The sequence below is a fragment of the Urocitellus parryii genome, chromosome 7 (assembly GCF_045843805.1).
Source record: "Urocitellus parryii isolate mUroPar1 chromosome 7, mUroPar1.hap1, whole genome shotgun sequence".
Taxonomy (NCBI): domain Eukaryota; kingdom Metazoa; phylum Chordata; class Mammalia; order Rodentia; family Sciuridae; genus Urocitellus; species Urocitellus parryii.
This window is the reverse complement of record NC_135537.1, coordinates 25,647,940-25,663,742: the sequence shown is the minus strand read 5'-3', so window position 1 is coordinate 25,663,742 and position 15,803 is coordinate 25,647,940. Positions and strand designations below refer to the sequence as shown.

Below are 15,803 nucleotides of genomic sequence, written 5' to 3'. Positions count from 1 at the left end.
TATGTTTGATTAAATTAGTAATCATAGCAGGAAGAGTTAAAAGTAGCTTGTCAACTAATATATCCTTTTTGAGGCACTAACATCATTTATTAATTTCACAAATATACATGAAACACTAAGATGTGAAATGTACAATACCAGGTATTATGTATAACTTGTGATCCAAACTCAGGTTAAAATTCTGTAAATTTAATGAAAAAAATACACACACACACACACACACACACAAAATAGACAAAGGAACAGAGTAAATATTAGTAAAGAAAAATTACAAAGTCTTAAATTTTTGACCCTTGGGAATTTGTGCAAATGCCAAAGTAGAGAGAACAGAAATAAAAGACCAGAAGAAAGCTGAGCAGATGCCAGTATATATAGAAAGAATGAAGAAAGAAAAACCACACAGAAAATGTTCGAAAACACATATTCAGCAAGTAATAGGAATATGTGGAGAAAGAGACTTCAAAGTCACCAATGCAGATGGATGTGTAGAAAAAGAAGAAATCATAAAGTCAAGTGTTGAAGATAAAGTAAGTTGAGGTAAGAATTAAATCAGTCACTAGGAGCCATTGGTCTTCTATAAAAGGCAATTACAAAGAAATGATTAAATAAACTAAGATATAGCTAATTGAAGATTAATCAATCAGGAAGCAAACATTGATGATGTAGAAAAGAAGTAAGAAAATTAGGGTAATGATGTTCTTGAGGTAAGAAACCATAGCATCTGTACAAATGGAAGGACCAGCTTGAGGTGGTAGCTTGCCTTAAGTAGAAATTTTTGACTAAATTTATCAGAATAATTCGAAATGTTTAGTATTAATTTAAACAACTAATTAATACAAATATACATGTAAACTAATTTATATAATACAAAAAAATTATATATTTTCTTTCTTAATTTGAATGATTGCACACTTTTTCTCTATCAAAATCTGAGTGATACGTTTTTCAATTACATTCTGATATTGATAACTGCATTCATTCCCTTGTCTCCAGTCAATACTTCATTTTTTTTACAACATAGAAATTTTTTTTCCACTACTGGAGATTGAACCCACAAACACTTAACCACCAAGCCACATTCCCAGCCCTTTTTATATTTTATTTTAAAACAGGGCCTTACTAAGTTTCTGAGGCTGGCTTTGAACTCATGATCCTTTGCCTTAGACTCCTGAGCCCCTGGATTATAGGTATGTGCCACCATACTCAGCATGACTTTCAAATTCTTACTCCTACTTTAAACTACATGTCATAATTGTGGCACACTTACGGAACATGTTCTTGTGGAAATCCTACTTAATTTTCAACTACATCTTAATCAGCGAACCTATTATTTTTCTTTTATACTCAACTTATTAGCCCTTCTGATTTTATGTGCAGATCTTTCAAACTAAATTATCTTTTAACTTTCACTATCTTCATGTGCCTCATTCTCTAGTTACTTTTTTCCTCCCCATTTTATCACAAGTGGATTTTTAAAGGCAAGATTAATTTCATTATATCTGTTTCTTCATTTTGCTCAAATTATACTCCCCATTCTCTATAACCAATTTTTTCATTCTCTGATGGGTCACTCCCAGTTAACAAAAACATAAAAATAAAAAGTGTTTTTCTAGACCTTACTTCCTCCTTTATCTATTTGCTTGTAAAATTTCCAGAATGATTTATTTATATTATTTGCCTACAATATCACCTCTCAGTTTCTCTCTTAACAGCACTGCAACTGTCATCCACAAAATTACTTTCATCTGTTCATATGTTCTCCAAGTCATTAAATCCAGTGATTAGTTTGAGAGCTTATATTATCAGTTTATCATCCACACTTGACATAATTGGTCAAATTCTCAGTATTTTCTTATTTGGCTTCCAGAAGACCTTATTCATATAATTTACATGTGTGGTATCCCTGAAAAGTTCATGTGTGAGAAAAATGCAAGAATGCTCACAAGTGAAATGATCAGATTCTGGTGGTTATAACCCCCTCAGTGGATCAGTCCACTGATGGATTAACTGGGTGGTAGCTGTAGGCAGGTAGAGTGTGACTGGAATAGGTAGGTGACTGGGACGTGCCTTGGGGGTTTATAAATTGTCTCTGGTGAGCACAGCTCTCTCTGCTTTCTTGTTACCATGTCCTGAGCTGCTTTCTTCAGCCGTGCCCTTCTGTCATCATATTCTTCTGCCTCACCTTGATCCCAGAGCTATGGAGTTAGCCATCTATGAACTGAGAAATCTGAAACTGTGAGCCCAAATGAACTTTTCCTCTTCTGTGTTTTCTTCTCAGGTCTTTTGTTCATAGTTACAAAAAAAGCTTACTAAAACACACTATCTACTTTTTCTACCTTTACCTTTTACTCAAATTTTCAATCTCTTTTACAGGTTCATTCTAATTTTGCTTACATTTTAGTGTTAAAATGACTTCAAACTCAACCCATTTTTTCCTTTTATTTAAATTTAACAATGTTTTCTACTAGTAGTAGTAATCACTTGTAATTTTAGATCTCGAGCCCACATCTTTGACTCTGAACTAGGACATATCCATCTACTTCCTTGAAATCTGTACCTAATTATTTATTAGCAATCTCAAACTATTCATGTCCAAAATTATGTTCCAGATGATATCTTAAGAAATATTTGATCAATAACATTCCCAAAATTAGTTGGTGTAATTTTTTATTCAATTATTCAAGTCAAAACACTTAGAACTATCCATTTATTCTCCTTCTTCAATGACACATCTCATTAAGAAAAATCACTCAACTTGTATCTTGAAAATCCAATAAATTTTATCACCTCTGCTTCTACTTCTTTTCCAATAATCATAATTTCTAACTATTATCTAAATTCTAAATATTTCAAATAATCTCTATCCCTTTCCTTTCCTTCTTATAGTTTGTTTGCTCCACAGTATCCATAATAATTTTTGTAAATGATAAATTCAATCATGCTACTACTGTGCTCAAAACATGTCCCTGATATACTTTTTCTGGAATTCTCATTGCTGAGATATTCACTTGACTGTCTCCCTTACTTTCTTCAAATCTCAACTTCTCAATAATGTAGGCTACACACTCATCACAATATCCCTACCATTCTGTTCTGTCTTACTTTTTTCCAATTTTATTTTCATATCAGTCTCTGTACAGTATGTATCATTTACCTTATTTGTGTAGTAAAAGTTTATTGTTATTCTCCCTTGACAGATTGTAAGCTGTACATAAATAGGATTCTTTGTTACTTCATTTATGGAAGCACTTAGAACAATGTTGTCATATAGTTGATTTACCAATAAGTATTTTTTGAATGAACATCAAACAAATGAAATTCTAGTAAGAACACAAATTAACTTGGAAAATAATTTTTTTGGGGGGGTTTGGGGATTGAACTCAGATGCACCACATCCTTAGCCCTATTTTGTATTATATTTAGAGACAGGGTCTCACTGAGTTGCTAAGTACCTCATAATTTCTGAGGCTGACTTTGAACTCACCATCTTCCTGTCTCAGCCTCCTGAGCCACTGGGATTACAGATGTGTGTCATCCTGCCCAGTCTTAGGAGATAATTTTAAACAGAATACACTACACTTTTGCATCCAGAGCTTTATTAATGTAATTAGTTTTAACCTTTTTTTCCCCTGCCATTGTACTTGAGCAGATAATGCCACACAATGTTAGATTTAAGAGAAGCCTTGAATGTCGCAGGTGGGGAAACCTCAGATCTATGGAGGCAACATGACTAATTCATTGTCGTCTATGATAAAAGAGTCAAAGCTAAAACCAGAATGCACACATTTATGTCTTGTCATTTTTCATTTCACTATAGTAGAATTAGTTGACAACTAAGTATAATAAAGTTTTTAACATTTAATGATAACTATGGGGATTTATTGCATTCCTACTGGGTCATGCCATGATACCACTAACCATTTTATAATAAACAAGAACCTTTTGTTTGATCATATATAGCATGGAAGTGAGCCATTAGCAGGCTGTTATTATCTTTTGTGAAGCATGATTATTGGGCTGGTTTAGTCTGTTGCCAGAGTCAAACTAAGGCTACATTAAACCTTACCTAACTGAACTTCAGAGCAAAAGCATAACATAGAATAGCTACTGGCAAGTTTGTGGTCTCTGAATGAAAGATCTAAAGTCAATGAAACCATTTGTAATTTTAATCAAAAGAACATGAATGTCTCCTTGTTCACATTTTTCTTTTGAATTCTACTACGAATTGAAAATGTGATGTGAACAGTGCATACTTATAAGAAAGAACCCTTAATATAATGCCTCCTGAAATATATTGTCATTCTGATGACCATATCTTTACAATGGTGTGATAACATTAAAGAATATAAAAGGAATAGAGGGCCAGAATTAGATATAAAAGTTTTACTTTAATTAGTTTTTTTATACTTATTTTTCAATTGAAGTCGGACACAATACATTTATTTATTTATTTATTTTTATGTGGTGCCAAGGATTGAACCCAGGGCCTTGCACGTGCTAGACGAGTGCTCTACCACTGAACCACAACCCCAGCCCCTTGCTTTAATTATTCATAGATTATTTTGTATATCAATTTGTAACTAATACAATTTAAAAGGAATGCTATTTTATCATATTTAAGTGAGTGCATAAAATGTGATTATTTTACTGACACTGTTTTTTTAACTGGCATTTATAGAAATACAACTTTAAAACATTTGTATCACTTTCTTGAAACATGCCAAATGAACTTTTTTTGATTTACCATAAACAAATATTTTAACAAGTCTACCTAAACATTTACTATAATAAATTGAAAGTGACAATGAAACTCTGAATTTCTTGGTTGCTATTTTCTTCCTGAGAAAGGGGGAAATAAATAAAATTGGCTCAGTGTCATTTAAATGATTAAATGGAAAAAGAAGAAACTTGTGGATCTGGTGCTATTACTGGACAATCTATATTGCATATTGACAAAAAAAAAATAAAAAAATTACTAAGAACATTTCATGTGAAATGAGAAAGTGACCATATGAACATAAATAGGGATAAGAGCGTTAGATTTCTTTTCTGGAGTTCAGTGGTACCAAAGAAACTAGTACTACAAAACAGTGTTTCTAATTTCTTCATTATATCTATTAGTAAAATATTTTCCAAGTTTAACAATTGCTATTTTTAATGGCATCGTATATATTAGGAATATTATAATTATATGTATTATACATTATGGGAACATTCATGGTATCATCATCCCTCTTGATATGAATAGAATATGAATCACTATAAAATATTTTTAAATAATTTTTAAATTTTGTGACATTTGAAACCAGAATTTTGCTGGGTTTCATTGAACTCTGTAATAAAATTTAGCATGAAAAGAGGTAAAGATACATAACTGAGAATTGAAGACTGAAGGTAGAAGGTAAAACGTCTGGATATCGCTATTTGTGTCACTTTTGTCCTATTAAAAGGTAGGAAGTTGGATGATGGAAATTGCATTACCTGAAACTGAGCCAAATTCAATTTTTTTTAACATTTACTTACTGTCCTTTCAGCAGCAGTTAACAAGTGTGTCTACTTTCCTTCTTCACACTTTTCTTCCCTTGTCTGTGTGATTTTTTTCCCTTAACAGTTTCTCCTAACTGAATGCATTTTACTCTTTTTGTAGGATCATCCTTCTAAGCCTGGGCTTTGTATGTTGTTGATGTTAATTTACTGACTCTGAGTACTTCCGCTTGTCTTCTCATTCCATCATGTCTTTATCTAACCAAATTTATTGTGCCTATTTCTTCATTTAACATCATTCTCATTATTACACTCTTTTAAGTTTCTGAATCATAAAGATAGAGCATTAGTAGCATGTCTCCAAGAGACTTGAAACTATGTGTATCCAAACCAAATCTCAATATTCACAGGGGTCCCACTCCAAACTGGATTTTCCATCAACATTTTCAAATTCACCAATAATGACTATTGCCTTCACAATTTGGTGAAATCAGAAAATCAGGTTTTATTGTAATGAAGATAACACTACCTACATTGTCACTCCCCATTCCATTACCAAGTCCTTTTGATGATATCTCCTACTTATCTCTCAACTTAGTCTAATTCTTCATTTCATTAATAGAACCCTAATCGAAGCTGCTGTGATCTTTTCTTGGATTCCTGCAATCACTTCTTAAATGGTCTTGTACTAATAGAGCCCCACTTCAAATCAAACTCTTCACTTCAGTATCAGTAATAATTTAAAAATTCAAACTTCTTCATGTTTGAATAAGTTTCTACCATTCTAAAGCAAGCTTTAAAAGGTCCTCCTTAGTCTTGTGTTTACCTATGTCTTCACTCCACCCATGATATAATTCTTTTACTCGATTAAGGTCTCATAATCTGGTCAAAGATATCAAAGGATAAATATCCAAAAATTAGTCTAAACATCTTATTATAAAAACATTATTCCCTAAAACCATGTTTTGAATACTCTTCAGTTTTCATTGGACCATTACTCAAGTCTTAAAAGAAATAGACGGTGCTCAATACATGAGTGTTTTTTAATTTTTGCCATCAGATAACAAGATATATAAATGATCTACCTATATAAACAAAGACAAATTAATTCCAAGACTATTCACCTAATTTGAAAGGGACCACCAAGGATGGACTAGCATGCTAAAGAACACAACTGTCTATGACAACAGGAGCAATTTTTATTTCCTTAAATTGTGGTCAATTCATAGATTTCTTTTCATTGACTGATAAAATAATACTGACGAAAAGTTCCATGTTTCAAATTTTCAATCTGTTATTTCAGTACCTTAGTCCTCAAAAACATCTCTCAGATCTGACAACTGTTCCTTATAACACTCCTATAGCCATGTGATCTTTTAAGTATTTAAGCCAAAGAACCAAGGATAATTCTTTGTTCTGCAGTTTGCTTTAGACAATGACATCAATGCTAAGTTAATAGAAACTGTCTACTTACCATATTGTAGGTGGCTCAGAACCTTCTATTTCTAAGTAATCATATTTTTCCTCCATTTGGAAATCAGTAAATATTAGTGAAATTGTGTCCCCAGGCTCTGCTACGATGGTCCAAGTACAATCTGCATTATTATGGTATTCATTAGGAAAACTAGGGCTGGAAATGATACCACTCGATCCTCTCATTGTTCCTCCACAAGCATCTTCAGCTGTTGAAAACAATAGCAAAAATTTCAATTTTAACTTATTAAAGGAAAATGTAATTAAGGCAACTCTACATTTTCAGATAAAAACAATAGTCCAAATATTGTGATATCAAGTGCATAATATACTAACAGATTAAATGAAAGGCTTACGAAGAAATTTGTAATCATTTATATATATATATATATATATATATATATATATATATATAATATATATAAATTATACACTAACAATTTTTGTAACCATTGGCTGAAATATCAAAGAAGCTAAGTGAAAATGCATACTCCAAAATTAGGTCTCAGGATGATTGAACCCAAATTTCATATTTAAGTGACGAAGTGAGGAAAATAGAGAAATATGTTTATGTCTGTGATGAGACATCTGTAATCATTTTTGCATGTCTGTTGATGGAAAACCTTTTTATTTTATAATATAAATACACACAAAGTAAAGACATGATTTAAGGAAGAATATAATATAGTGTGTCAGGGGTATGTTTCAAAAGCTATTGAAAAATGTTTATGGGCATGCAATTCAAAATAAAGTACATCACATACCCAGGTACTTTAATTAAAGAGAAAGAATACATTTACAAATATATCTTCAGGAATATATTCTCTACAATTCAACAAAACAGTGTAATTTTTAAACTAAACATTCATATGATATATGCACATATAAAATCATATATAATTCTTCATCTACCTTACATTTAGTCCTATGATTCCTAAGGAATTAAAATTATAGCATTTGCCTCACTGTAACACCATTTAGGCCAACCAATATAATATAAAACAAGTTTGCTTGTACAATAAATTCTATCATAATTTATGTTGTTGCTTTGACTACTCAGGGAATCCCTTTAATTCAAAGTTGTTTGAAGGAAAATTTTTGTTCCTAATGACCAATTTTTATTTGATATGATGGATAATTCTGGAATCTTAGTAAATAGGGAAGGGGAACATCTTTCATTAACTCCAATAGGCCAGGAGTAACAAAATGCTTTGTTACTGAGAAAAACTTTATTGCTATATTTTATGTAACAAATTGCATTAGCTTTTTTGCAACTTCACACTTTATTTAACTATAAATTCATATATTGAAAGCATAAATGTGTTTCCCTTAAATATATTTAACTTTTAATACATATTATTGAAAATATGGTGTATACCTTTATATTTTTATCACGTGGCCTATTTTTAAAGTATGTTAGATACTTAAAATGAACTAGTAGTCCTGTCTAAACCATGTAGCATATTAATACAACTGTCTTCTTGTATGAAACCATAATGTACCTTAGCCTTCTGGTAAACTTGTCCTGCCATTCCCTAGCCTCAAGCACAAATCACTTCTTTTCCTCCTCAGTATCAACACCAAAGTTAAATACTACTTTGGGAATAAAATATTACAACACTATACATTCATAGTGAAACTGGTTCAAAATCTATTTAAACCAGTCCTGCCTCTAGATAAAAGTTGAGGCAGACACATAACATTGGTTCATACTCAGGTTAAAGAAAAAATTCTTCTGGCTTAAAGAGAATATTTGAAGTATTCTTACCACAAAAGTTGTTAAGTATGTAATTTATAACATTCCACAAGATATATACACAGTCACATGTTGCTTGATGATGGGAATATGTTCTGAGAAATGATGATTTCATCATTTTGTATCATGTACTCAGAAAAATTAAAATGATTTTTATGTCACTAGGTGGTATAATCTTTTGGGACTAGCATTCTCTCTCTCTCTCTCTCTCTCTCTCTCTCTCTCTCTCTCTATATATATATATATATATATATATATATATATATATATAGCTAAAATGTCACTACACAGCCCATGACTGTGTTTCAGTATATATTGTTCAAAATAAATACATATGATTCTGTCAATTTAAAAAAATAATAATTCAATTAAAAATTCAGTTTACCAATTAATTTGTCCAGTACTGTGTACTCATGAAGAAATTAACTTCATTTTCTTTAAGGTTTTTTTGCTCTCCCTAGCTTGGGCTTGGTGACATAGAGAAGAGTAGAATCTTCTTCCTATTTTCCCTACTAAAATTTCTGTTTATCCTCCTCTGGGAGCTCCCTGTGATCCTACTGAGATTGCAGGTAGAAATGATCTGGTGACATGAATCCTTTATTCCCCCGTCACTGGTTTCACACCAGGTACCAGATGATTAAAGAAAGATAGTTTTTTTTTTTTGCTCAGGGATCTTTCATGGGATTCTCAGACATATCCCCATTAGTTTTCTTGCTTTGAGTATGTTTCTTTGGCTGGCTGATGAAATTCCTTTCTCATACCAGAAGTATAGAATAGCACATTTCCATACAATGTTTTCTCACCCTTCCAGGTGGAGAAAGATCTAACACAATGCCAATACAGAACTACCTTGCAGAACTCCTGCATTTGATTAAATGAAAACATGCCCTTATATTTATTCTCTGTGGGATGAAGTTCTTCCAAGATGGATCCCTCTGAATTTGTAATAAACATTTATGTATTTCAGCAATTTTTTTTAAAAAATCTGTTCTTTTTAGATGTACACAATAGTAGTGTGTATTTTGAAATATTATACATATATGGAGTATAACTCATTCTAATTAGGATCCCATTTTTGCTGTTGTACATGATGTGGAGTTTCACTGGTCGGGTGTTCATACATGATCATATGAAAATTATGTCCACTTTGTTCTACTATCTTTCCTAATATCATTTTCTTTCTCTTTTCTTCATTCCCCTTTGTTTAATCCAATGAACTTCTATTATTCCCTCCTCTTCCCCCTTATTGTGTGTTAGCATCCACATGTCAGGGGAAATATTCAACCTTTGGGTTTTGGGGAATGTTTTTAATAAGATTGCATAATCCAAATGTCAGAGCATATAAATCAGTTCTATACATGATTTCTCAGAGTTTCCCCATTCTAAACTCACATCTAGAGAGAAATCACCCTAAACTTCTAAAAAGGTATGTAGAGCAAGTCACAAAACACCTCACTTCAAGGAAATCCTTGTTTTACAGCAAAATAATTTCTACCTCACAATATGACTTTCATTTGACAACAAAGATGGAGACTCAGTTCCTCCAGTAATCAAACCAATGCTCATGCCAATTCTTGTATGTTCTGTGTTCCACCTTTCTGTCTAGTCTCTTTATTATGACAGAATCAATTATAGAATCAGTGTTTAAAAAAATTGTGAAATAGGAAAAAATAAATAAATAAATAAATAAAAATTTTAAAAAAATTTGTGAAATAGGTAGTTTCCTACAGAACTTTTTGGGTTGGTGGCTGATATTGGATATAAAAAACTTTGTATTGTGATTTGGTCTTATAAATACAATATCTGCAAAAACAATATTTTTTTCTGTAATCATGAACTCTTATAGCAGGATATATATTTAAATATTTAGTTTTAAAAAACATTTTACAGCAGAGTTAGAACAAATAAAAGCAGCCTTAGAAACACCATGGAGCTCTTGAATCCACTACTAAGTACCAATTTCTGTATTTCTGGTAAAAAATATAGATACAAATCTTTATTCTTTCAATAACTTTTGTCTTGGCCTCTGTTTTATTTGTTTGTTAAGATTTATATATTTGTTAAGTTTGTCTGCAACATCTTCCATGTGTCAATTCAAAGAAGATCCAGGTCACAGAAGATTTTTCCATAAAGATATTTCTTAAAAGATTCAACACACGCATTGGATCATATTGATTATTTGTAAAAAATTTCTGGGAAATTTGAAGTTTATTTGGTCATTGGTTTAAAAGTATTCCTTGAGATGTACCAAGTGCCAGGAGAAACAATGTTAGTATGTCTAGCTAATATTATGATCAAAAGTTACCATAACCCTTGTGCTTATGGAATATTTTGTCTAGTGGTTAGTCAAACACTAAGCAAATGACAAAATAAATACATAGCATTGCACTTCTGGCAGATGGTGAGGGAAGCATAGAAGTTTACTGGATTAGACAAAGGGGAATGAAGGGAAGGGAGGGGAATGATATTAGGAAAGATAGTAGATTGAATTGGACATAACTTTCCTATTATCATGTATGAATACATAACCAGTGAAACTCCACATCATAAATTTGAGGGCTTTGAAACTAATTGCAGAATTTAAGAAAAAAATTTCCTAGGGAACAGATACTAGATTTGTAGCTCAAAGCATGATAGTAAGCACAAACTGGATGAGAAACAGAGAGAAGTGTGTTCCATCAGTTTCACTAACACTTAACCTGAGAAAAAAAGGGCCTGGGTACTAAAGTCTGTGAAATGTAATTATAAGGACATCTGAGTGTTAGACTTTGGAAGATTCTTCTGATAATGTAATGGAAATTATTCAGGGCAGTAGAAAATTATCTAAGGGTTTTCAGTAGAGAGATGACATGATTACTTGTGGGTTTTGAAAAGATTATTTGGCTGCACTATGAGATGAGAGAGGAAGGAAGCCAGAGTTGATGCAATTTAGGGGGCTGAATTAAGAATCCAGAAATTCTTTCATGATTTATTGCTTCCTAAAGATAAACCATCTCTTTTTTATCCCTAACATTAATATATTTATATCTTAGTACTTTCAGAGGATTAGTATGGTATTTATAGTCAAGGTAGAAGAAATAGCATCCTGGCAAAATAAATTAGTATGTCCTCTTAGGTCACTAAGAACAGTGTTTTTGTTTGTTTGTTTGTTTTTGTCTAAAATGGCAAGTATGATCATCTCGATAGATGCAGAAAAAGCATTCGACAAAGTACAGCATTCCTTTATGTTCAAAACTCTAGAAAAACTAGGGATAACAGGAACATACCTCAATATTGTAAAAGCTATCTATGCTAAGCCTCAGGCTAGCATCATTCTGAACAGAGAAAAATTGAAGGCATTCACTCTAAAATCTGGAACAAGACAGGGATGCCCTCTCTCACCACTTCTGTTCAACATAGTTCTCGAAACACTGGCCAGAGCAATTAGACAGACCAAAGAAATTAAAGGCATAAAAATAGGAAAAGAAGAACTTAAATTATCACTATTTGCAGACATGATTCTATACCTAGCAGACCCAAAAGGGTCTACAAAGAAACTACTAGAGCTAAAAAAATAGTTCAGCAAAGTGGCAGGATATAAAATCAACACGCATAAATCAAAGGCATTCCTGTATGTCAGTGACAAATCTTCTGAAATGGAAATGAGGACAACCACTTCATTCACAATATCCTCAAAAAAAATAAAATACTTGGGAATCAACCTAACAAAAGAGGTGAAAGACTTATACAATGAAAACTACAGAACCCTAAGAGAGAAACAGAAGAAGATCTTAGAAGATGGAAAAATATACCCTGTTCATGGATAGGCAGAACTAACATCATCAAAATGGCGATATTACCAAAAGTTCTCTATAGGTTTAATGCAATACCAATCAAAATCCCAATGGCATTTCTTATAGAAATAGATAAAGCAATCATGAAATTCATAAAAGACCCAGAATATCAAAAACAATTCTAAGCAGGAAGTGTGAATCAGGCAGTATAGTGATACCAGACTTCAAACTATACTACAGAGCAATAGTAACAAAAACATCATGGTACTGGTACCAAAACAGGTGGGTGGACCAATGGTACAGAATAGAGGACACAGAGACCAATCCACAAAATTACAACTATCTTATATTTGATAAAGGGGCTAAAAGCATGCAATGGAGGAAGGATAACATCTTCAACAAATGGTGCTGGGAAAACTGGAAATCCATATGCGACAAAATGAATCTGAATCCCTTTCTCTCGCCATGCACAAAAGTTAACTCAAAATGGATCAAGGAGCTTGATATCAAATCAGAGACACTGCATCTGATAGAAGAAAAAGTTGGCTCCGATCTACATATTGTGGGGTTGGGCTCCAAATTCCTTAATAGGACACCCATAGCACAGAGTTAATAACTAGAATCAACAAATGGGACTTACTCAAACTAAAAAGTTTTTTTCTCAGCAAGAGAAACAATAAGAGAGGTAAATAGGGAGCCTACATCCTGGGAACAAATTTTTACTCCTCACACTTCAGATAGAGCCCTAATATCCAGAGTATACAAAGAACTCAAAAAATTAAACAATAAGAAAACGAATAACCCAATCAACAAATGGGCCAAGGACCTGAACAGACACTTCTCAGAGGAGGACATACAATCAATCAACAAGTACATGAAAAAATGCTCACCATCTCTAGCAGTTAGAGAAATGCAAATCAAAACCACCCTAAGATACCATCTCACTCCAGTAAGATTGTCAGCCATTATGAAGTCAAACAACAAGTGCTGGCGAGGATGTGGGGAAAAGGGTACACTTGTACTTTGCTGGTGGGATTGCAAATTGGAGTGGCCAATTTAGAAAGCAGTATGGAGATTTCTTGGAAAGCTGGGAATGGAACCACCATTTGACCCAGCTATTCCCCTTCTTGGTCTATTTCCTAAAGACTTAAAAAGAGCATACTACAGGGACACTGCTACATCGGTGTTCATAGCAGCACAATTCACTATAGCTAGACTGTGGAACCAACCTAGATGCCCTTCAAAAGATGAATGGATAAAAAAAATGTGGCATTTATACACAATGGAGTATTACTCTGCATTAAAAAATGACAAAATCATGGAATTTGGAGGGAAATGGATGGCATTAGAGCAGATTATGTTAAGTGAAGCTAGCCAATCCCTAAAAAACAAATACCAAATGTCTTCTTTGATATAAAGAGAGCAACTAAGAACAGAGTAGGGAGGAAGAGCATGAGAAGAAGATTTACATTAAACAGGGAAGAGAGGTGGGAGGGAAAGGGAGAGAGATGGGTAATTGCATGGAAATGGAAGGAGACCCTCATTGTTATACAAAATTACATAGAAGAGGTAGTGAGGGGAAAGGGGAAAAAAAACAAGGGGGAGAAATGAATTACAGTAGATGGGGTAGAGAGAGAAAAAGGGAGGGGAGGGGAGGGAAGGGGAGATAGTAGAGGATAGGAAAGGCAGCAGAATACAACAGACACTAGTATGGCAATATGTAAAACAGTGGATGTGTAACCGATGTGATTCTGCAATCTATATACGGGGTAAAAATGGTAGTTCATAACCCACTTGAATCAAATGTGTGAAATATGATACGTCAAGAACTATGTAATGTTTTGAACAACCAACAATAAAAATTAAAAAAAATAAAAAATAAAAATAAAATAAGATGGCAAAGCAATACTATTAAATAAATTGAGGTTAACTCAATTAATTATGGCTGGAAAATATTGTTACTTAACATGTACAAAGTACAGTGGATAATAAAATGTTGATTTTGCCCTACTCTTGCTCTGAGAGCAGTATTACAGGTTGTGACATTTCAAGTGGGTTAATCTTTCATAAATATGTATATCTGTGCACCCATAGATAATCTAGATGTTGGCAACATGCTTGTTAAAAAGTTTTTAAAGTATGTCTGTTATAAAACATGGAAAAAAAGCACCAACTCAGTCAATGGAATTGATGATGACAATGTGGACTTTCAATAAGGAAAAAGTTCATCATTTAGAACTTTGGACTTTTTCCAATTTTCTGGGGAAATATTATCAATTATCTCTTAATTTCTTAATGTCCTCCAATCTATTGGTTACAAAGTTTAATTGCTGAATTTAACATGCTATTAAATCTATGTTTAATTATAAATTGATGATCAAATATTTCCTGCTTTAATATTTTAAAATAGCTGAATGTATATAAATTTGGTAAGATGCTATTTAATTTCTATCCACAACGCATGATGAAATGAAATGAAAATCAGTTGTATTCTAATGCAAAGACTTAAAAAACTAGTTTTATATTTTCCACAATTGTGTTTTTTCTTACAATTAAATTTTTACTTAATTTTAATCTCTGGTAACACTTAGATACTGAAACTAAGTGACCTTTTTTGGCTTTAGGTCACACATATCATTTAAGGTGATATAAATTGGAACTTCTCTAAAGCATATCTATTTAAAAAAATGAATGTGGTTTCAAAAATCTCCTAAAATATTTTTTCTGTAACACATCTTTTCAGATACTAATCTCATACTGTGCTCTGCCCTACTGTTAGTTTTTTTTTTTTTTTTTTTTCTGAAATAGCTTTGGGTTGGGAGGTGGGTCACCGAAAATAAGTTTGTTTGTCACTAAAGAGAAATGAACTGTAAATTGTAGGAGATGAATACACTTGGTCACTTCCACAGTGGTACACATTCAATCCAATCTCAAACTTTATCATGGGACATTTTTCTACAAATCTCTGTTGTTTAAATCTCAAACTTTCAGCTGCCCCATTCATGTGAAAGTGACATCTGTGTGGAGCTTTCTGTTCCTTCCCAAGACTGGTATCATTGCAGTGTCTCTTAATAAACATGCTACTTAAAAATTACACTGTTATTAATTAGCTATTGCATTATATGTAAAATATAATATATTAATATATTTATATATAATATATGTTATATCAATATATTTATATATTAATGTATATTATATATATATATAGAGAGAGAGAGAGAGAGAGAGAGCACAGTAGTTCATTTTGTTATAACTCTCCTCATTGATATGTAGTAATTCAATCTTGTGAATCTTTATGCTTTTTACCTCAAAGA

At 32.4% G+C, this 15,803-nt stretch overlaps 1 protein-coding gene across 3 annotated transcripts in view; it reads right to left on the bottom strand.

The window, feature by feature from the left end:
* The window catches only part of Csmd3 (CUB and Sushi multiple domains 3), a 1,110,517-nt gene that overhangs the window by 800,025 nt on the left and 294,689 nt on the right, over positions 1–15,803 (bottom strand). For all 3 annotated transcript variants that reach the window (XM_026384530.2, XM_026384531.2, XM_026384532.2), the window contains exon 5: positions 6,959–7,166. In XM_026384530.2, the coding sequence (XP_026240315.2) occupies positions 6,959–7,166 (208 nt within the window). The remainder of the gene's footprint in view (positions 1–6,958; positions 7,167–15,803) is intronic.